This window comes from Myotis myotis, unplaced genomic scaffold (genome assembly GCF_014108235.1).
Source record: "Myotis myotis isolate mMyoMyo1 unplaced genomic scaffold, mMyoMyo1.p scaffold_m19_p_20, whole genome shotgun sequence".
NCBI lineage: Eukaryota > Metazoa > Chordata > Mammalia > Chiroptera > Vespertilionidae > Myotis > Myotis myotis.
Genome location: NW_023416325.1, coordinates 16,324,071 through 16,346,106, shown reverse-complemented (window position 1 = coordinate 16,346,106; position 22,036 = coordinate 16,324,071). Strand labels below are relative to the sequence as shown.

Genomic DNA, 22,036 nt, shown 5'->3' with positions numbered 1-22,036 from the left:
GTATATCCTATACTAGTGGCCTGGTGCACAAATTTGTGCACATTGAAAGAAAATTAGAAGAAATATTTTAATATCACTATTCAACTTTTCTCTATAATACAAGTGTCAACCAAATTCACAATCATCAATGACAGATCAAAACACACATGTGTGATTGGCGCCAGTGAGAGCTTTATATGTATTGTGCATGTGTGAGTCAACTTAGCCTTTTATATATATAGATAATAAAAGGCTAATATGCAAATTGTCCTCTCCAGAGTTCGACTGGGAGACCAGGAGTTCGATCGCTTGCTATGATGTGCGCTGACCACCAGGGGGCGGCAGTGGGGCACTGAGGGAGCAAGGGAAGGAGGAGTTGGGGAGGCGGGGAACCTGATTGGCCCTGATTGCTGGCCAGGCTTAGGGACCCTACCTCTGCACAAATTTCATGCACCAGGCCTCTATTATTGTTTATTGATGTCAGAGAGGAAGGGATAGAATGTGCATGAGAGAGATGGAAACATCAATGATGAAGAATCATGGATCGGCTGTCTCCTCCACACCCCACACTGGGGATTGAGCCCGAAACCCAGGCATTTGCCCTTGATCAGAATCAAACCCGGGATCCTTCAGTCTGCAGGACAATGCTCTATCCACTGAGCCAAACCAGCTAGCGCTCTGTTATTTTTAATATTGTTTTATTCAATAGAGTAATATTTTCAAACTCAGATTTTAACATCCAGGCATCAAGTAATTTCAGCAGAAATTTTTCTCCTCCTTTTGTCCCACTTTCAATTCATGTATTTTGTCTTACTTTATGTACTTTTCTAAGCCTCACAAACAAATAAACCAGATATTTTGGAATTTCATAAATGTTCATCTGTGAGGTGTTGGGGTCCAGCCCCAGCAGGTCCAGGGGTTCCCAAAGTTGTGGACGGAGTCAGCAAAGAAGGAAGGCAGCGTTCAGATGATCAGTATAGTTGGGTTCTCCAGCCAGGTTCTCTCTTTATTCTCCTATTACATCTGTATTTATACCATTTGATTTTAATCCTATCCATTCTATTCCCAAGGTTAGGGCGTTTGTTATCTCCATTCCAAGGTCACTACTCTACTGTTCTGTCAAGCTACAAGGAAGTAACTGAAGGAGATTATCCTAAGTAAAGATTATGTAGCTTAAGCATGATTGTGCGTAGTTAAGGTGATTAACTACCCGACTGGCACTTAGTTAAGGGGTTTTACTGATTTATTCCCTTCCTTAGTCCTGTTAATCCCTGACTCCAGGGAAAAATCCCCACCTGGGAAAACAACCTTTCTCGGGGAAGCGGTCCTGGTTAAAACACATAGCGCTAAGAAGGGGAGCAAACATATTAAGAACAGTATGCCATATACGCCAGGTCCCTTGAAACATATGCTGTGCAGATGTTTCTTCCCTGCAGCAACTGTGTCAAGCAGCAAGGATGGACCGGCTTCTGGCAGTGAGGTGGTGATATTTGAGCTGATAATAGAAGGATGAGGAGCCAGTCATGTGATTATCTGGAGGAAGAGCATTCCAGAGAGAGGGAACAGCTATTGCAAATGATCTGATTTGGAAAAGTACTTGACATGTTAGAGTTCACATGGTGGGAAGACATTAAGATGGCCCCTGCCTCTTGATACTCACACTCTTGTAATCCTTTCCTTTTGAGTGTTGACAAAACCTACAATCAATAGAATACAGAAGAGATAATGGAATGTCAGTCCAGTGATTTGGTTCCATAAGATTGTGACTTCCATCTTGCTAGGAGGACATCTTAGCAGGACAAGTCCACAGGGCAAGCAAGGAATTGAGTGTAGCATTTGGCCAACAGTTAGTAGGGAACAGGCCCTCAGACCAATAACCCCCAAGGAACTGAATTAGGCCAACAACTACATGAATTTGGTAGCAGGTCCTTCCCCATTTGAGTATTCAGATGAGAATCAGTCAACATCTTGATTATAACCTTACTAGAGGCCCGATGCATGAAATCTGTGCAAGAGTAGGCCTTCCTTCCCTCCCCCCACCCCCCTCACCCGCTGCTGGCACCGGTTTCCCTCCGGCCGCCTGCAGGCACTCGGAACCTGGGCTTCCCTCGAAGCTCCAGCTTCGTCAGAAGGTCATCCAGAAGGCCGTCTGGTCTAATTAGCCTATTATACTTTTATTATAGATGAGAGACACTGAAGCAGAGGACCCAACTAAGCTAACCCTGGACACCTGATCCATAGAATATGTGAGATTATGTGTTTTAAGCCACTAAATTTGTGGAAATTTGTTACGTAGCAGTAGATAAGTGACACACACAACTTCATACATATGCTTACTATATTTTCTTTCAAGTCATTGATGAAAGTGTTTTATAGAACAGTGCCAAGTCAGAATGCTGGTTCACTCCACTAGAACGTATTTCTAAATTGATATCCATCAATGAATTAGCATTCCCTTAGGTTTACTTAAGAAATGTCCTTAATTGTGCTTCTATTTGGTCTATATTTATTTTTACATCACCAAATTTCTTATCAAATGTTTTGTCAAAATGCCATATATACTACGTGTAGTAATTCTATCCAAAAAGAGAATGAATGAAGTTAATCAGACATGATTATTTATAAGTCCATGCTGACATAATTATTATATTTTTCTGTTTATTTAAAAACATCTTTTGGATAGTTCATTCTACAATCTTGTCTGGTATCAATGCTATAATCTTTTCACTTATGATTTGCAGATTTTACTCTTTTAAAAAATAAAATTTTTTAGTGGTAACCAGTTTTCTATAATTTCTAACAGTTTTCCCATTTTTAATATATTTTATTGATTTCAGAGAGGAAGGGAGAGGAAGAGAGAGATAGAAACATCAATGATGAGAGAGAATCATTGATTGGCTCCCTCCTGCATGCCTGCTTCTGGGGATCGAGCCCGCAACCTGGCCATGTGCCCTTGACTGGAATCAAACCTAGGACCCATTAGTCCTGTAGGCTGACGCACTGAGCCAAACTAGCTAGGGCAGCAGTTTTTCCATTTTTACATGAACCCTCAGATTTCATTCAATGGTTTATTGGGTTGACCTGCAAGTTTTATCAAAGTGCTGGAGTATAATTTGTTCAGGCCAGGAGTGGTGGATTCATTTAGAGCAGTCAGGTGCTTTCTCAAAATCTTTCTCTTCAGTTCCCTCTTGCAATGTTTATTTTACACTTTTTAATCTCAATATTATTCTTTTCAGTAGTAAAGACAGAAACATGTTATCCATTAATCATTACACCATGAATTTCAGCAATGGGACATTTCCCTCCTTGTTTTTGTCCCAAACTTCATTTTTTGGCAACAGCTTTATTGAGATACTAGAGGCCCAGTGCACAGATTCGTGCACTTGTGGGGTCTCTCAGCCTGACCTGTGGGGATCAGGCTGAAACTGGCTCTCCAACATCCCCTGAGGGGTCCCAGATTGCAAGAAGGTGGTTCTCAGGTGATGCACCCCAGAATTGGGCTCCCTCCTCTCTGGTTACAGCTGCATCACCCGAGAACCGCAGCTGCCAGGTCACTGTAGCTCAGCAGCTCCTGTGTTGAGTGTCTGCCCCCTGGTGGTCAGTGTGTGTCATGCTACCAGTCGGAAGATCGCTTGGGTATATATATAATATATATATGTGTATGTATATATATATGTGTATATATATATATTTCACCTATGATATAATTCACCTTCTTAAAGTGTACATTTCAAGAATTTTTAGTATATTCATAGAGTTGTATAGCCATCACCACTATATGATTTTAGAATATTTTTGTTGTCCTAAAAAGACACCCTCTGACTGTAAAAAAAAAAAAAGAAAGAAAGAAAGAAAGAAACCCTGTGCACATTAGCAGTCACTCCCCAAACTATCTTCCTAGCCCTAACTAATCTATTTGACTGTATAAATTTGTCTATTTTAGACATTTTGTATGAATGCAGTCATACAATATGTGGTCTTTTGTGACTGGTCTCTTTGACTTACATAATGTTTGTTTGTTTTTTAAAATCCTTACCGGGGAATATTTTCTCATTGATTTTTTTAGAGAGTGGAAGGGAGGGGGAGAGATGGAGAGAGAAACATTGATGTGAGAGAGAAGCATTGATTGGTTGCCTCCTACATGCACCCTAACCTGGGGCCAGTATTGAGCCTGAAACTGAGGTACATGCCCTTCACCAGAATTAACCCGGGACCCTTGAGTCTGTGGGCAGATGCTCTATCCACCGAGCCAAAATCAGCTAGGGCAGCGTACTGTTTTCAAGGTTCACCCATGTTGTATCATGTTATCAGTATTTCTTTCCTTTTAATTGCTGAATAATATTCCATTGCATGAGTAAACCACATTTTATTCCTTCATCAGTTGATGAACATTAATGTTGTTTCTACTTTTTGTCTCTTATGAATAACACTGTTATGAACATTTGTATCTAAATATACCTCTAGGAGTAGAGCTGGGTTTATATCTAGAAGCTGAGTCATGTAGTATATGTTTAACTATTTGAGAAACTGACAAAGTGGCTACAAATATGATATTCCCACTAGCAATGTATGAGGGTTCAACCTTTTTCTCCACATCTTCATCAACACTTGCTATTGTCTTTCTGTTTAATTATAGCCATCTTAATACTCGTGAAATAGCACCTCTTTGTGATTTTAATTTTTACTTTCCTGACACCTTATCATGTTGATCATCTTTTCAGGGGCTTATTAGTGATTCGTATTTTTTTTTTAAATCCTCACCTGAGGATATTTTTTCCCACTGATTACTAGAAAGAGTGGAAGGGAAGGAGGAGGGAAAGCGAGGGAGAAACATCTGCAGGAGAGCGACACATCAATAGGTTGCCTCTCACATGCGCCCCTACCAGGGTCGAGGAACCTGCAACCTATGTACCTGTGCTTGACCAGGAATCGAACCCGAGACCCTTTGGTTCGAGGGCCAATGCTCTAACTACTGAGCAAAACTGGCCAGGTCTGATTTGTGTATTTTTGAGAGAAATTTCTAAAACATTTGCCTATTTTAAAGTTAGGTTGTATTTTTATTATTGAGTTGTTGGAATTCCTTGTATATTCTATATACAAGTCCCTTATCAAATATATGGTTTACAAATATTTTCTCTCATTCTGTTAGGTTGCCTTTTCTTTCTTTTTTTTGAGGGTGTCCTTTGAAGCACAAAAGTTTTTAATTTTGAAGACCAATATATCTATTTTTTCTTTTGTTGCCTATGCTTTTGTTGTCATATCTAAGAAGTAATTGCTTAATAAAAGAGCTCTCTTGATGTCATGTTACTTTTTAAAATGATCTTTCCCTTTCCTCCCATTAATCAGTTTCCTGTTAGAATACTGTAGGTGTTAAGAGTGAGATGTCAGACTGACTGAATTTGAATTACTACTTGATAACTCTGTAACCACAGGAAAGTGACTTAACTTTTTTAAGCCTTGGTTTCTTTATCTATAAAATGGGGATAGGAGAACCAAGATGGCGGCATAGGTTAACGCCGGAGTTTGCTGCTTTGAACAACTACTTCAAAAGTGAAACCAAAAAACGGAAGGGACATCACCCAGAACCACAGGAACGCTGGCTGAGTGGAAGTCCTACAACTAGGAGGAAAGAGAAACGCATACGGACACTCAGAGGAGGCGCAGTGGTGAAGTCAAATTCTGAGGTGCGGAGTGCGCAGAGCGGGCTGGTGGAGGAGGGCGCGGTTGGCGTTTTCAATCGGGAGGGAGTCGAAGAATCTGACCTCCAGATCCGGGCGAGTCTTTGGGGACCCAGACTCAAACGGGAGAAGCGGGACTGTCTGGCTTCGGTCAGAGCGAGTGCAGCTTTCTCTCTGAGCTTTGCAGCCGGGGCTGGGACTCAGAGAGGCAGAGCCCCTGGGGACAGGACTGAGAGGCGCCATAACTGCTCTCTCCGGCCCACCCTGTTGATCCTGTGCAACCCACCCCGCCCAAGCCCTGCACACAGGCATTTGCCAGATAGCCTCAGGCAAAGGCTAGATTAGCACCTCCCTAGAGGACAGAAGTTCTCTCACTGCTGACACAGCTGATTCTCATAGCCACTTGGCCTGGAGGTCAAACCCTCCCTGGAATTAGCTACAACAATCAAGATTTAACTATAAGACTGCGAACAAAGACCACTAGGGGGTGCACCAAGGAAGCATAACAAAATGGGGAGACAAAGAAACAGGACAAAATTGTCAATGGAAGATATAGAGTTCAGAACCACACTTTTAAGGTCTCTCAAGAACTGTTTAGAAGCCGCCGATAAACTTAATGAGATCTACAAGAAAACTAATGAGACCCTCGATCTTATATTGGGGAACCAACTAGAAATTAAGCATACACGGACTGAAATAACGAATATTATACAGACTCCCAACAGCAGACCAGAGGAGCGCAAGAATCAAGTCAATGATTTGAAATGCGAGGAAGCAAAAAACACCCAACCGGAAAAGCAAAATGAAAAAAGAATCCAAAAATGCGAGGATAGTGTAAGGAGCCTCTGGGACAGCTTCAAGCGTACCAACATCAGAATTATAGGGGTGCCAGAAGATGAGAGAGACCAAGATATTGAAAACCTATTTGAAGAAATAATGACAGAAAACTTCCCCCACCTGGTGAAAGAAATGGACTTACAGGTCCAAGAAGCGCGGAGAACCCCAAACAAAAGGAATCCAAAGAGGACCACACCAAGACACATCATCATTAAAATGCCAAGAGCAAAAGATAAAGAGAGAATCTTAAAAACAGCAAGAGAAAGAAACTCAGTTACCTACAAGGGAATACCCATATGACTGTCAGCTGATTTCTCAACAGAAACTTTGCAGGCCAGAAGGGAGTGGCAAGAAATATTCAAAGTGATGAATACCAAGAACCTACAACCAAGATTACTTTATCCAGCAAAGCTATCATTCAGAACTGAAGGCCAGATAAAGAGCTTCACAGATAAGGAAAAGCTAAAGGAGTTCATCACCACCAAACCAGGATTATATGAAATGCTGAAAGGTATCCTTTAAGAAGAGGAAGAGGAAGAAAAAGGTAAAGATACAAATTATGAACAACAAATATGCATCTATCAACAAGTGAATCTAAGAATCAAGTGAATAAATAATCTGATGAACAGAATGAACTGGTGATTATAATAGAATCAGGGACATAGAAAGGGAATGGACTGACTATTCCTGGGGGGGAAAGGGGTGTGGGAGATGCGGGAAGAGACTGGACAAAAATCGTGCACCTATGGATGAGGACAGTGGGTGGGGAGTGAGGGCGGAGGGTGGGGCGGGAACTGGGAGGAGGGGAGTTATGGGGGGGAAAAAAAGAGGAACAAATGTAATAATCTGAACAATAAAGATTTAATTTAAAAAAATTAAAATTAAAATTAAAAATTAAAAAAAAAAAGTTTTGATAATACATTTGTCAATAAAAATAAAGGAAGAACTGCCCAAAAAAAAAAAAAAAATAAAATAAAATAAAATAAAATAAAATGGGGATAATACTGCTTATCTCAAAGGTTGTGGTGAGGATTAAAATGCTTAGTATAGAGCCTTACACATAGAAAGCAATCAATAATTGGTAGTTATTAGTACTAAAAAATCTTCCTTGTGTTGAGTGTTTTTACTTAAATAAAAATATTTTACTAGGTAGGTGTTTTCTTGACTTTTTAACCACTGCATTAACTTGCTCATGGTAGAAGTTTAATGAATATCTGTTAAATTGATATGTAATATAGAGTGGCCCATTACGTTGAGAACTGGGGTGTGCTTGAGCTCGCTAAAGAAGTAAAAACAGAAGAATCCTGGCCTGTGTGGCTTAGTTGGGTGGAGCATCATCTGTACCCCTACTTTATCCCGTAGTAGATTCCATTCCTGGTCAGGACATATGCCCAGGTTGTAGATTCAATCCCAAGTTGGGGCATCTACGGATGTTTCTCTCTCATATTGATGTTTCTCTCTCTCTCTCCCCCCTCTCCCTCCCCCCTCTCTTCTTCCTCAACTCTCTCCTTCTTGCCCTCCTTCCATCCCTCTCTCCCTTCCCCCCTCCTCTCTCAAGTAAAATGTTAAAAAAGGAGGAGAAAAGAAAACTGAAAATAAATATTACTCACTTTATCATTTGGGCTTGATTAACCCTTGTAGAAAAAGAAGATGGGAAGATTATTTTTCCAGAGACATTTCAAAGGAAGATAGTGCTGAATATACAGAAGGCAGAGGACTAATTTAGAGAGAAAAATGGAAAAGTAAATCCCCACATGTTGGCTGGTGACATAGGCATTTTAGAAGAGATGCCAAAAGAGAAAGTCCTATCGAGAGCAGCAGACTAATTTCGCATGGCTGTTCTCGGAACAATCTGAGATTTGTTCTTGACTGAGACAAGAGTCCTTTGTTCAAAAGCATTCCTTTATCACTTGGTGAGACTGTCATTAGTCCCCTCGCCCTTATTACATAGATATGTGATTAGAAGCCGCAAAACACTCCCTAAAACCTATAATAGGGATTTCTGACCCAGAAATTTATTGGTATTTTTATTTATTTAATAATTTATTTATCTAATTTATTTATCTAATAATAATAAACAAAGTGATTACAGCCTACCTCCACTTAACAATGTCTCGTCTTCTACTCCACACTATATTCTTAACCTCATATGAATACATGTCATATATTTAAATTACTCAAGCCAAGCAAATGATCTAATTTATGTTATCAGTAAATATTCATAGAATGTATAAAAGTATGGTTCCTTCTTCCTCCAATTTTTGTCCAAATTTTACCAGTTCTTACAAATACTGCTCATATGCCAATCAGTACATATGATTTTGTATGCAGATAATTTAAGGTTTTTGGTATTCAAGCTGTTTTTCCTACTATATTATAAACTTCTGCAAGTATGGGTCTGTATCTTGTCTTTGTATCGTCCATAACACAATGCTTTACACAAAGTTGATAAACGTAAGTATATTAAATGAATCATGTAATTTAATGATATAATGATATTTCTGGTGGGGATTTTTGGTATAGAATATTGAAGGTGTTAGTATTAAATAAATATGAGATATTAATAACCTCTTCTTTCCACAGCTTTTTCTTGGTATTACTAAAACTTTATTAATTGAGTGAATATCCAGTCCAGTGTATATTTCTCATCACAGGCTTCTATTTTTATTTTTATTTTTTAATTGTTTTATTCCTTAAAGTCCAGTGGTATTTATTTTTATTTTTTTAATTGTTTTATTGTCATCACAGGCTTCTGTATATAAAAAGGGGCAAGTTTTAAGCAAACCTCCCTTCCCTATTTTTCTCTCCCTTTTTCTGTTCCATTTCTTGCAGCTCTGTTTACCTTTTCACTATGACTCGTTCTTTCTACTTTTATTACTCCTGCCTCACCTGTTCTTACAATTTTAATGCTTTTTTAGAACTTTGTTTCCTTGTCACCTGCTTTTCCTATTTTTGTCTTTCTACTTGGCTTTCTCCTCCACTTGTTGCCACCTCTCCTTGCCCTCAAGGTACAGGGCAGGATTGGATAGGGAGGAGCCCAGCTGGGATAGGGGCGGAGCCACCTGTTCACCACTTGGGTATTCAGAACCTGACGCAGAAGGATCTGGCTGTTTAAGCATAGCTGGGGCTAAAGTCCCTATGGCATTCCTGCTGGAGGCTAGAATTCTGACAGACAATCTGGACTTGGTGAGATTAGTAGCTGTGGGGAAGCTCTCTTCTTTTTTGCTCCCCCTTTCTTCCTCCTTGTTCTGTATTTTTCACTCAAGTATCTTTCTCCATATTGTTTCTTTTTTCTATTTCTCTTTTGCTTAGTATTCTGTTTTCCTCCGTCTGTCTAGCTGTCACTCAACTCTAGCATTTGTTTGCCTTTCTTTTTCCCCATTTTCCCCATATATCTGTCCTGTCTCACAATTTAACTTTTCCTACCTCTTCTCCATTTTATTCTTCCCTTTATTAATTTTCTCATTTAACTCTGTGTTTGCTTGTTTCCACTCAGTCACTTTCTACCTCTCTATTATCTTACTGTTTCCCAGAGTGTAGCAGTAAGGGAGGAAGAAAGAAGCTGCCCTGCCTTTCCATGGTTCTAGTCAGACTTTCTACTCATTCTCAGATTTATAATGTGTTTTGATTAGGTACTGAAAAATAGTTTGTGCTCTGCACAGATAGTTAATAAACAGTGAAACTGGAATGAGGTTGAACATTAAATGTACAAGGCTTCGTTTTATTCTTATTTTCTCATTTTGTTTAGGTTTATTCTGCAATACAGTGGATACAATTTGTTATGGCTACTCTGAGGTACGTTTACATAATCTCATGTGATATGACTATTTAAACTAGTGTAAGAAAAACTTGAGCCCTAACCGGTTTGGGTCAGTGGATAGAGCGTCGGCCTGCGGACTCAAGGGTCCCAGGTTCGATTCTAGTCAAGGGCATGTACCCTGGTTGTGGGCACAACCCCGGTGGGGAGTGTGCAGGGAGGCAGCTGATCGATGTATATCTCTCATCGATGTTTCTAACTCTCTATCCCTCTCCCTTCCTCTCTGTAAAAAATCAATAAAATACATTTAAAAAAAAAAAAAAGGAAAAACTTGAGAATTCTGAAAGTTTCTACATTATCCACCCTGGGGATTTGCTTTTATTCTTTAGTTAGAGAGAAGTGTTGTTCTTTACCAAGTTGATATTTTCAGATTAATAAAATGTACCAATATCAACAACAATAAGACCAAAAAATACAGATTGAGGGCTAACTTCTGAAAATCAAAGGACAACTTGATCAATAGGATTTACTTAAAAAAATCAATAGTTTTGGTAGTACATATACTAGAAACTGGAATGAAATAGAGAAGATTAATGTGGGCCTTGCACAAGGATGACACACAAATTCATGAAGCAGTCTATATATTTTTTTAAACATGTGCAGGTAATTTTACATCAATTATATGTCAATAAAGCTATAAAAATCAATAGCATAAATGAAGGAACCCCAATTGTCCTGTTTTATTGATCTTTTATCTATGTTAGTATTATAGGTTCAAGTTCACTTATTGCTTATGCTGTATTCCAGAATATACAGAAATCTCCAGAGGTGAGCAATCTCTTTTTGTGTTGGATTTGAAATTTTAGTGACTTAGCTTTTGATATAATTAAGAGAGGTGTCACCTATAAATGATGGAATAATCCTATGAGTCACTTATAAATTTGTCATGATCTGTTGAGATATTTTAGACAGTGTCAATAGGTCTCCCTTTTCTTCTAGGTAATTATTTTAATTATAACTTTGAACACAGAGATTGACTACTAAATATGGATTTATTTTTTTGTATGTATTATTAAGGTTAAGGAAACAGTGTAGTTTGGAACCTAGGTTCACTCTAAGTTTGCTAGGGTCCTGCTTAGAGGTGAGTTTTCTGATGTTAATATGTTGGTTAAGTTGCTAGAGGGGCTAGGAAATAGTTCAAAGACTTTGCTATACAAAATGTACTATTTTTGCTGTTCTGGCCTTCTATACAATTACAATTTAATGGTGAAAACAGCAAAAATACTTCCTATGTAAAACTATTCATACCAAAAAGTTCAAGGTAAGAACCTTCCTTTTATTGAGGTATAGTTGACAAATATTGTATGTATTTAAGGTGTAATAAAACAAAAAACCTTCCTGATTCAGAGAGGACTAAGAAGAGTGATGAATTTTCTAGCTCAGAAAAGATTTTATGAGAAATGTAACAACTGTTTCTTTAATGAGGCCAAATGGCACAAAACTAGGCAAAATGTAGTTTAGAACATATATGGGAGAACATATATGTGGAAAATGTCATTGGGTTTTGTTGGGCCCACTTTAATAACAAAAATAGTTCTGTATGTGGAACACTTACTGTGTTCCAACTATGCTGAGTGCCTTAATGTCCTCATTACTCTTCTGTGAGAAGGATGGTGTAGACCTATTTCACAGATGAGAAAATTGAGACCTTTAATTTCTCTGGCTTCAATTCTGACACCTTTCACATAACCAGAACTTAAAAGATCTTAGCAATCACTAGTTCAGTGGTTCCCACATATTCTGTTTTCTTGGCCTAGGAAAAATTCTAATTTTTCCAGGTTAAACATGTAAGCCATACTTGGCTGTTTTCCTTTATTTCTTCCAGCAAAAACACATGGAAGGCATATCTAAAAAAGACAAAGTAGTCTATTAAATTAAAAATAATTATAGTGCCCTATCCGGTTTGGCTCAGTGGATAGAGCATCGGCCTGTGGACCAATGGGTTCCAGGTTTGATTTTGGTCAGGGGCACATACCGTGGTTGCAGGCTCTTCCCCTGCCCAGGCCCTGGTTGGGGAATGTGCAGAAGGCAACCAATCAGTGATGTTTCTCTCTGTCTTTCCCTCTGTCTTCCACTCTCTTTAAAGGATTAATGGAAAAATATCCTTGGTGAGGATTAACAATAACAGCAAAATAATTATAGTAAATTGGAAAAATCCATGGGAAATCTAGAGGGGACAAGCTGATTAGACAGTGACTCAGAGACAACCTGAAACAGGAAGAAAGTGTCCCAGGCCAGCCAATGTTAAAAAAATACTCAGGGCAGATATAGTTCACTGCATGGCGTGTGACTTAATTTCCTCATAAAGATCACATTTGATACTTTGGATATTCTTTATTTTACTTGAATAGAAATATTGGGAAGCAGAGTTTTAGAAGAGTATTCGTATGAGTTGTTTTAGGTCTTTCACCTCACCAGGATAGACCTGGACTCAGACCGCGCTAGGGAAAGTCACACAGTGCTTAACCCTACCCCATCCTCATTCTGCTTTTGCAGGTGTGTGTGTGTGTTTGTGTATGCTTTAAAAAAGAGTCTTTGATTTTATATTTAGGATCATGTCTTATGCCTTTTAAAAATATTTATCTTTATTGTTGAAAGTATTACAGATGTCTCCCTTTTTCCCCCATTGACCCCTTCCCTCACCGCCACATGCCTTATGCCTTTTCTTCGTGTTTTCCTTATCAAGCACTGTGTTGATTATATTTCCCTAATACTGTACAATTTCTTTGTATTACCTTCAACGTAGTATTTTACTAATAGGAGGGGTGAAATCTTTCTTGATCTCAATAATAGGTACTCAGTTAATTTTTGTTTAATTGATTGATTTTATCTCCTATTACTAGAACTAATGGTTTTCCAACCACGAGTAAAAATATGTAAACCCCTTCCTTTTCCCTGACAAAAACTTTAAGTATGCTTTAGTGGCTAACAGCTCCCTATATATAAGGTTATTTCTTGAATCAATGACCATAATTATGTTCTTGTTTATAAAAGTCACTTGGCTGCCTCTCTCCTCCAGAGTTTATTTTATATTGTTTTAATTTTTTACCCATTAACAGTTATATATCTTTGTTTTACTATGGTTGCAAATATCAAAAAATTTCTATATGTGACATGGCACCAGAGTTAAGTTAGGGTTTTTCAAAATACTGACACGCTGAGCTCAAAAGGTTCACCATCACTGCCCTAAGCATACCTGTTTGTGTTCTTCCCAATCACAACTCTCTCCCTCACCTCTAGAGGTAACCACTACCCAGATTTTTGTGATAATTATTTCTTTATTTTTATGAACAATTTTACCAGTAATGTATGTATCTCTAAACAACTTAGTTTTGATTGTTTTTGCATTTGACATAGGTATTTTTTTGTATGTATTGTTTTGTGATTTGCTTTTTCTCCTTAATATTATTTGTGCCACTTATCCATGTTGTTTTATGTATCTCTGGTTCATTTCATTTTCATTAATGTTTAGCATTCTATATTATGAATATACTACAATTTATCAATCTGTGCTGCTATTAACAGTCTTGTACATGTCTTCAGGTGCACACATGCAAAAATTTCTCTAATGTATTTTTCTAATAACAGAATTGTTATAGAATATGCATATATAGAATAGGACCTAGATCATGCTAAACTTTTCCAAATGGTTGTATGTAATTTTTTTCCTCATTATGCTTTTAATTTTCATTTCCTTGATTATTGGTGTGGTCAGGTATATTTTCATGTGTTTATGGCCATTTGGATTTCCTCTCTTCTTATCCTCTGTTCAAATCTTTTGTCCATTTTTTTTGGTTGGGTTTCCTTATTGCTTTGTAAGTTCTTTGTTTGTTTTTAATATGGTTTGGATATTGGTCCTTTGTCAGTTATATGTGTTGCAAATATCTTCTCCCACTTTGTGGCATGTCTTTATACTTCATGGTGTATTTTAACACATGCTTTTTTTTTTTTTCTTCTTCATTTTAATGGGGTCACATTTTCCAATTACTTCATTTTGAGCTTTTTGTGTTTTGTTTAGGAAAACTCTCCATAGCCAGAAGTCGAAGACAATTTGATCTTTTAAACTAGTTGAAACTGATTTTTGAGTGTGAGATAAAAATCATGGGACCCTTTGGTCTACAGGCTGATGCTCTATCCACTTTTATTCAATAGATACCTGATATTACTTTTATCCAATAGATATCCAATTGTTATAGTACCATATTTTGAGAAGACTATATTTTTTTCCATTGATCTAAAAAGCCACCTCAACCATATGTCAAAAGTCTGTATACATGCTTGGGGTTGTTTGGGGCTCTCTATTCTGTTTCATTGGTCTGTTTGTTCATCCCTGTGCTTAGGACCACAGTATCTGTGCTCTAGCTTTACATTAAGTTTTGATATGTGTAGGACAAGTCCTTCTCCTTTTTCTTTGAGTGTCTTGCTTGTTTTTCTTCAAGAGTTTACCTTGATATTTTGTATCTGTCAGTTAGATTTAGAGCCAGCTTGCTAAATTTCACAAGAAAATATGTTGAGATGTAATTGAGATTGCATTTAACCTATATATCAATTTAGGGAGAACTGACATTTCTATAACATTGGGTCTTATAATCCATGAGCATGGTATATTTTTCACTATAGATCTTCCTTTGGTATCTCTCAATAAATATTTTATAGTTTTCTCTATAGGAGGACCAAAACTGTTTTTAGAAAAGTGGGAGTAGGGAGATAAAAAAGAGAGGAGGGCCTTGACCGGTTTGGCTCAGTGGATAGAGCATCAGCCTGGGGACTGAAGGGTCCCAGGTTCGATTCCGGTCAAAGGCATGTACCTTGGTTGTGGGCACATCCCCAGTAGGGGGTGTGCAAGAGACAGCTGATCGATGCTTCTCTCTCATCAATGTTTCTGACTCTCTGTCCTTCTCCTTTCCTCTCTGTAAAAAAATCAATAAAATATATTTTAAAAAAAGAGAGAGAGGAGGAGGATACTAGAAAGTAAGAAAGGCAAACTTTACCAATGTGGTTAGAAATTCATAGTCAACATATACAATTTATTCTGATATTTTCATTGATATGGAAACTTATAAGATAAACTAGAGGCCCGGTGCACGGATTTGTGGTTCTATGTTTACTTTGATTCTATGTTTGAGGAAGGAGTGTCTCTGAGGAACAAGGGCCAATGTTAATCCATGAGTCCTCTGATTCCGGGACAGTTAGGGTAGCTGTGATAGCAGAGTCCCGCCTACCTGGTGTATTCCTTTACACTCCTCACAGTCAACCAGTGGGACAGGCTCCAGAAAAACGATGCCCAGTTTCTACTAAAAACGTAAAACATACAAATAATTCCTTGTTAACATCATTTATGAAATGAGGCTTTTGTTGCTTTGACAGATGAGGCCACTCTTTTATCTGAGCTTCTCTGACCTCCTCCTGGGGATATGCTGGCTCATTGAAGCACTTCTCTATGGAACTTCAGCAGCCAATAAGGACATTGTCTGCTATAACCTGCAAGCAGTGGGACAGGTGAGTACTGCTAGATTGTGTCTGTACATTACAAGAAAGGCACACTCAGATAAATAGGAAGCAAAAAAATAATACAATCTGGGAAGTGGGACCCTTTTGTTTATTGTCACACTTTGACACAATAGCTTTTATTGTTTTTCATAGTAAAAAAATTATTTGTTTATTATAGAAAATTTGAAAAATCCAGAGAAGCAAAACAATAATTAAAATCACCCAGATAGTCTGGCAGGCGTGGCTCAGTTGGTTGAGCGTCATCCCATGCACTGAGAGTTTGCTGGTTCCATTCCCACTCAGGGCACATCCCTGGGTTGTGGCTTTGATCCCCAGCTGGGGAGCCTATGGAAGATAACTGATGCATGTTTCTCTCTCTCTCTTTCTCACTCTCTCACTCTCTCTCTCCATCCCTCTTTCTTTTCCCACCCTCCCTCCCCCTTCCTCTCTCTAAGCATGTCCTCCAGTTAGGATTAAAAAAATAATATTTTTAAAAGAAATTGCACAACTTTAAAAAATGTATTTTTATTGATTTCAGAGAGGAAGGGAAAGGTAGAGAGAGAAACATCAATGATGAGAGAGAATTATTATTTTATATTTTTATTGATTTCAGAGAGGAAGGAAGAGGGAGAGAGAGATAGAAACATCAATGATGAGAGAGAATCATTGATTGGCTGCCTCCTGCACGCCCCATACTGGGGATCGAGCCCGCATCCAGGGCATGTGCCCTTGACTAGAATTGTAGGCTGACACTCTATCTGCTGAGCCAAAATGGCTAGGACGTGAGAGAGAATTATTGATTGGCTGCCTCCTGCATGCCCCTGATCAGGAATCAAACCGTGACCTCCTGGTTCATGGATGGAAGCTCAGCCACTAAGTCATACCAGTTGGGCATGGGCTCCATGCTGTAAATATCTGTGTGTAACTTTTGTGTGCATATAAGTTTTTAAATCGTTTAGGGGGAAAGGCATGATTTCTGGATTCTATGGTAAACTTCTGTTTAGATTTGTAAAAAACTGCCCAACTATCTTCCAAAATGTCTGTAGTCATGCTTCTTATAATGGTGTTTGGGCAACAAAGGACTGCATATATGACGTTGTTCCCTATGATTATAATGGAGCTGAAATATTCCTATTGCTTAGTGACATCGTAGTTCATGATTTCAAAGGATTTTTCAAGGAATAGGAGGTTGTTGAGATCAGCAAGGCTATGGCCGAGATGGCTAACAACTTTAACCTGGGTGTGGATGAGGATGACATTGATGAGCTCCTGGAGGTGGCTTCTAAGGAATTGACTAATGAGTTATTGGAACTGGAACAGGAACGCATAGCTGAAGGAGAGTCAAGAGAAAAGTAACTATAAGAGAAAGAAAAGAAGACTCCTCCCAAGAAAATTCACATGAAGGGGTTAGCAGAAGCTTTTGCACACCTCAACAAGCTCCTTAAGAGTTTGAAAACATAGACCTCAACACTGAAAGGTTTTTATTAATACTGAGGAATAGTCATGGTACATTATCTGTTTACAAGCAAATCTATAATGAAAAAAGAAACCTAGCAAACCACCATGGATGTATATATGAAAAGAATGACACCTCCTCAAGAAGAACCTCAGACAGCTCCTTCAGTGTTCCAGAAGAAGGCACTGTTGTCCTGGGAGAGGACAGCTTCATGAATGGCCCTGAAGACCTTCAGTGGGACAAGATGTGGAGGTGGAAGGCAGTGATGTTGATGATCCTGACCCTGTGTAGGCCTAGGCTAATGTATGTAATGTGTCTTAAATGTTTAAAACATTAAAAAATAAAACCATTAACAATAGAAAACACTTTATAGAATGAGAATATAAAGAAAAGGGTTTGTACAGCTTTATAATGTGTTTGTGTTTTAAGCTGTTATTACAAAGAGTCAAAAAGTTAAGAAAAATTTTGAAGTTTATAAAGTAAAATGTACAGTAAGCTAAGTTTAGTTTATTGAAGAAAGAAAATATTTTTTATAAATTTAGTGTAATGTAAGTGGTAAAGTATTTATAAAGTAGTGTACAGTAATGTCATAGTTCTCCACATTCATTCACCACTCACTCACTCATCCAGAGCAACTTTCAGTCCTGCAAGCTCCATTCATGATAAATGGCCTATGCAGGTACACCGTTTTTAAAATCTTCTATATTTTTACTGTATCTTTTTAATGCTTAGATACACAAATACTTATCATTGTGTTATAGTTGCCTGCACGATTCAGTACAGTCACATGCTGTACACATTTGCAGCCTAGGGGTAATAGCTATACCATATAGCCTAGGTGTGTAGGAGGCTAGACCAGTGGTCAGTCAATAGAGCCAAATATCAATAGTACAACGATTGAAATTTCTTTTGAGAGCCAAATTTTTTAAACTTAAACTATATAGGTAGGTACATTGTTATTAACTTAATCAGGGTACTCCTAAGCTGGCCTTTGCTAAAAACGTCCTCTATCTGATTGAGGTACGTTCGCTGAGGTCGACCCCTTCCAACTCTCCCATCCACACTCATCTTGTATACTTGTTTCGTCTATCTCCTTTTGTTCATCCTCTCTATATGTCCAAACCATCTCAACATACCTTTCTCAATCCTCGACACTACATCTTCTTTCACTCCACAATGTTCCCTAAAATTAACTTAATAAACTTTACTTAAAGTTTTAAATCTTAGTTAAACTATAGGTACGTTGAATAAAACTTGATATCATACTTAATAACAATATTATTTATTGATAAAATTAAATTCCTTACAATTTACCTTACAATATCCTTAAAATTAAATCATGATAATGACTGACAAACACTAATGTGAACGATGGCCTTGCATCTCCTTGGAAAGTTTGGGTAAATCAGGTTTGTATGTTGTTGTTTTTAATTTTAGGCACGATTCCAGGTTCTCATCAATAAGACGACTTCTCAATTTACTCTTGATAAGATTCATGCTTGAAAATGATTGTTCGCATAAATATGTAGACCCGAATAAGGAAAGAACAGCAAATGCTAGTTTTTTCAGTTGATTATATGAGTCAGGAATACTATTCCAGGTGTTAAAAATCAACATATCTTCCTTCTCCAGGTCTTTCAAAGCAGACCACTTGTGCTGTGAACTAAGTTCACATTTGTTTTTCTCCAATATTTCTATATCAGCACAAAGACGTTCAAATTTCGAGAGTTCTTTGTTTTTTAAATCCAGCAATTGCATTTCAAAGTTGCCAATGTCAATATTAAAGGGAGAAAAATTAAATTCTGTTACAGTAGCATTGAGAGGTTTTTTAACAAAGGCTAATGCCGCTTTGCTGTTTCTGAATTCCTGGAACCTGTTGAGAAAAGCTTCCCTCATATTTAAAATACTGCACGTGGTATTTTGTGGAAGAGCTACACTCAAAGGGCCAAAGAGCCGCATGTGGCTCGCGAGCCGCGGTTTGCCGACCACTGGGCTAGACCATCTGGGTTTGTGTAAGTGCACTCTATGTTTGCACAATGGTGAGGTTGCCTAATGACACATTTCTCAAAACATATTCCCATCATTAAGCAACACATGACTGTATACAATTTGCAATCTCACCAATTTGCAATAAATAACAGTCACTGTTGCTTTGCATCCTCACCAGCCATTGGTGTCAGTGCTTTAGATTCTAATAAGGATATAGTGGTATCTTGTTGTTTTAATTTGCAGTTCCCTAATAACTTAAGATGTTGAACATCATTTTATTATGCTCATTTGCTGTCTGTATTGTATTAAAATTTGATATGTATAAATTATAAAACTAATATATATTCTCAATAAACAGGTAAAAAGTAAAGAGGGATATACAATTGAAAAGTAAAAGTTCACCTCTCTTCTTTTACCTCTCACTTTCATAATTTGATCAGTTTAGATTAAATGTCTCTGCTTTTCAAAATTCTCCTCTAACTGGTTCTTGAGAAAAGCAGGGCATTCCTTGTTTGCACAAGCAGATGAAGAAGTTCTAGATTTTCCAAGCATCATAGTAAAGAAAGAGAACCAGTCACCTGGTCTAAACAAACAAGATATCCAAGTTTCTGAATCTAGATTTTCAGTTTCATTCTTTGAGTAGGAAGACCCTTTTTGAAAAAAACCTTTTTGAAAACTGGTGCTGAGATTGTTAGAAAATAGTAGTTATTAATAATTTCCATTGAAGCAGAATGAAACAAAAATGGGCTTAAGCAGTAGTAGGAAAGAATTTAATTTGGTAAGAAACCTTGAGGATTGCTAGGAATAAGTCATCATGGTCTCTTCGTTGTTTCCCTATCAGATATGTCTATAATTTTTATCTGTGTGAAATGGATCTTCTATTTTTACATGAAAGTCAAGTGATCACTAGATAAGTGTTTCAGTGCTTCCTAGACTTTAGGATTTTACAAATGAGTAAAACTAAAAAAAAAAAAAAAAGTGGGAGTTGCTAATTTTGTATTCTGCTAAATTAAGAACACTTAAAAACAGCTACCACTGAATTCCTAAAAGGAATAACAATTGATACTAAAAAAACCTAGGCAAAGTGCTAGTATAATCTCAGAATAGAAGGTGGTTTCTTTTTAAAGTACATATATTTTATTGATTTTTTTACAGAGAGGAAGGGAGAGGGATAGAGAGTTAGAAACATTGATGAGAGAGAAACATCGATCACCTGCCTCCTGCACACCTCCTACTGGGGACGTGCCTGCAACCAAGGTACATGCCCTTGACTGGAATCGAACCTGGGACCCTTCAGTCCCCAGGCTGACGCTCTATCCACTGAGCCAAACCGGTTAGGGCAAAGGTGGTTTCTTTAAAGTAGTAAATAAATATAGCTTTATGAAATACTTATTACATTGACTATATTTTTCTCAATATTTCTTAGACCAGTGACTATTTTGTCAGGGATCAGCACTAAATTCTTAACCAGCATTTGGAAATTATTCCACTAAATGGCCTTTCACAGTCCTTTTCAGATTTAGGATGCTAAAGCTTCAGGACATGTGAATATTTTTTTCTTTTGAGCTTTTCCTCCTCTCTTGGGGTGGATGTGAGATACAAATTAGAATCAGGCTTTTCCACCTATCCTATATAATAAAAGGCTAATATGCAAATTGACCAAATGGCAGAATGACTGGTCGCTGTGATGTGCACTGACCACCAGGGGCCATATGCTCAAGGCAGGAGCTGTCCCCTGGTGGTCAGTGCATTCCCACCAGGGAGCACTGCTCAGCCAGAAGCCGGGCTCACGGCTGGTGAGCGCAGCGGTGGTGGCGGGAGCCTCTCCCGCCTCCGCGGCAATGCTAAGGATATCCCACTGATGGCTTAGGCAGGAGCAGGCCTAAGCCGTCAGTTGGACATCCCCTGAGAGCTCCTGGACTGCAAGAGGACACAGGCCAGGCTGAGGGACCCTCCCCCCCAAGTGCACTAATTTCATGCACCAGGCTTCTAGTTATATTATAACTTCATTATGTGCCTGTTGAGTTTCTGTCTGATTTAGATGAAAAGAGTTTTGTAGGAAATCCAGAGATGATTGGGGGTGGGGAAGAACTGGCTCTGTACCCTTGTGCCACTTCACTGAACTGAAACAGAAGAAATCAATCATTTACCAAGAGCTAGTCTTTTCTTCTGAAACGTAGCTGAGAAGCAAAGTGAGTTTGAGAACCAAGCCATCAGAAATAATTTCAGTATTTGATTAACAAGTTGAGATGTGATGTTTTTCAGGTGCTACTTTTTTGTGAACTTAGCCAATCAGTAAACAGATGTTAAAGTGACATAATATTTGGCTCAAAAGGCTTTGTCTAGACTAGGGGTGGGGAATGTCCAGCCCTGTTGGCTCAAAAGGCTTTGTCTAGACTAGGGGTGGGGAATGTCCAGCCCTGTGACCTTATAAGACCTGAAAAATCATTTGGTCCAGCCCTGCTAAGACATTAGGGGTGAGTTAATTAAATGTTTGACCAAATATAGCAGGCTAATTTTTAACTTGATAATTTTGTATGGCCCTCGAATGATGTTATAAATATCCAAATGGCCCTTGGCAGAAAAAAGTTCACCAACCCTGGTCTAGACCAGCTCTGAAAGATGGAATCTAATCCATAGTCTAAGATGCTGAGATTTTTAATTTATTAGATGACAAGTTCTGCACTGAGAAAATTGATTTGGTTATATGTAATTGTCCCCCATATTTGGTTATTTGTAATTGTCCCCATACCAATCTTGGGATCAAAAACAAATTCAATGCTTTTCCCA

At 38.2% G+C, this 22,036-nt stretch overlaps 1 protein-coding gene and 1 non-coding gene across 5 annotated transcripts in view; both read left to right on the top strand.

Annotated features, from left to right (window-relative positions):
• Nucleotides 1-22,036, top strand: part of NAA25 (N-alpha-acetyltransferase 25, NatB auxiliary subunit) — a 115,025-nt gene that overhangs the window by 71,656 nt on the left and 21,333 nt on the right. Inside the window, exons 24-27 of one of the 4 annotated variants that reach the window (XM_036354354.1) lie at nucleotides 10,243-10,289; nucleotides 11,016-11,079; nucleotides 15,679-15,810; nucleotides 16,944-17,620. In XM_036354354.1, the coding sequence (XP_036210247.1) occupies nucleotides 10,243-10,289; nucleotides 11,016-11,079; nucleotides 15,679-15,810; nucleotides 16,944-16,946 (246 nt within the window). In that variant the 3' untranslated portion in view covers nucleotides 16,947-17,620. Of the gene's footprint in view, nucleotides 1-9,617; nucleotides 9,681-10,242; nucleotides 10,290-11,015; nucleotides 11,080-15,678; nucleotides 15,811-16,943; nucleotides 17,621-22,036 lie in introns of those variants that run through there. The other 3 variants (XM_036354357.1, XM_036354353.1, XM_036354358.1) reach the window with 3 other exon arrangements.
• Nucleotides 10,794-10,898, top strand: LOC118678675. The gene has a single exon (XR_004974967.1). It is a non-coding gene; the product is annotated as a U6 spliceosomal RNA (small nuclear RNA).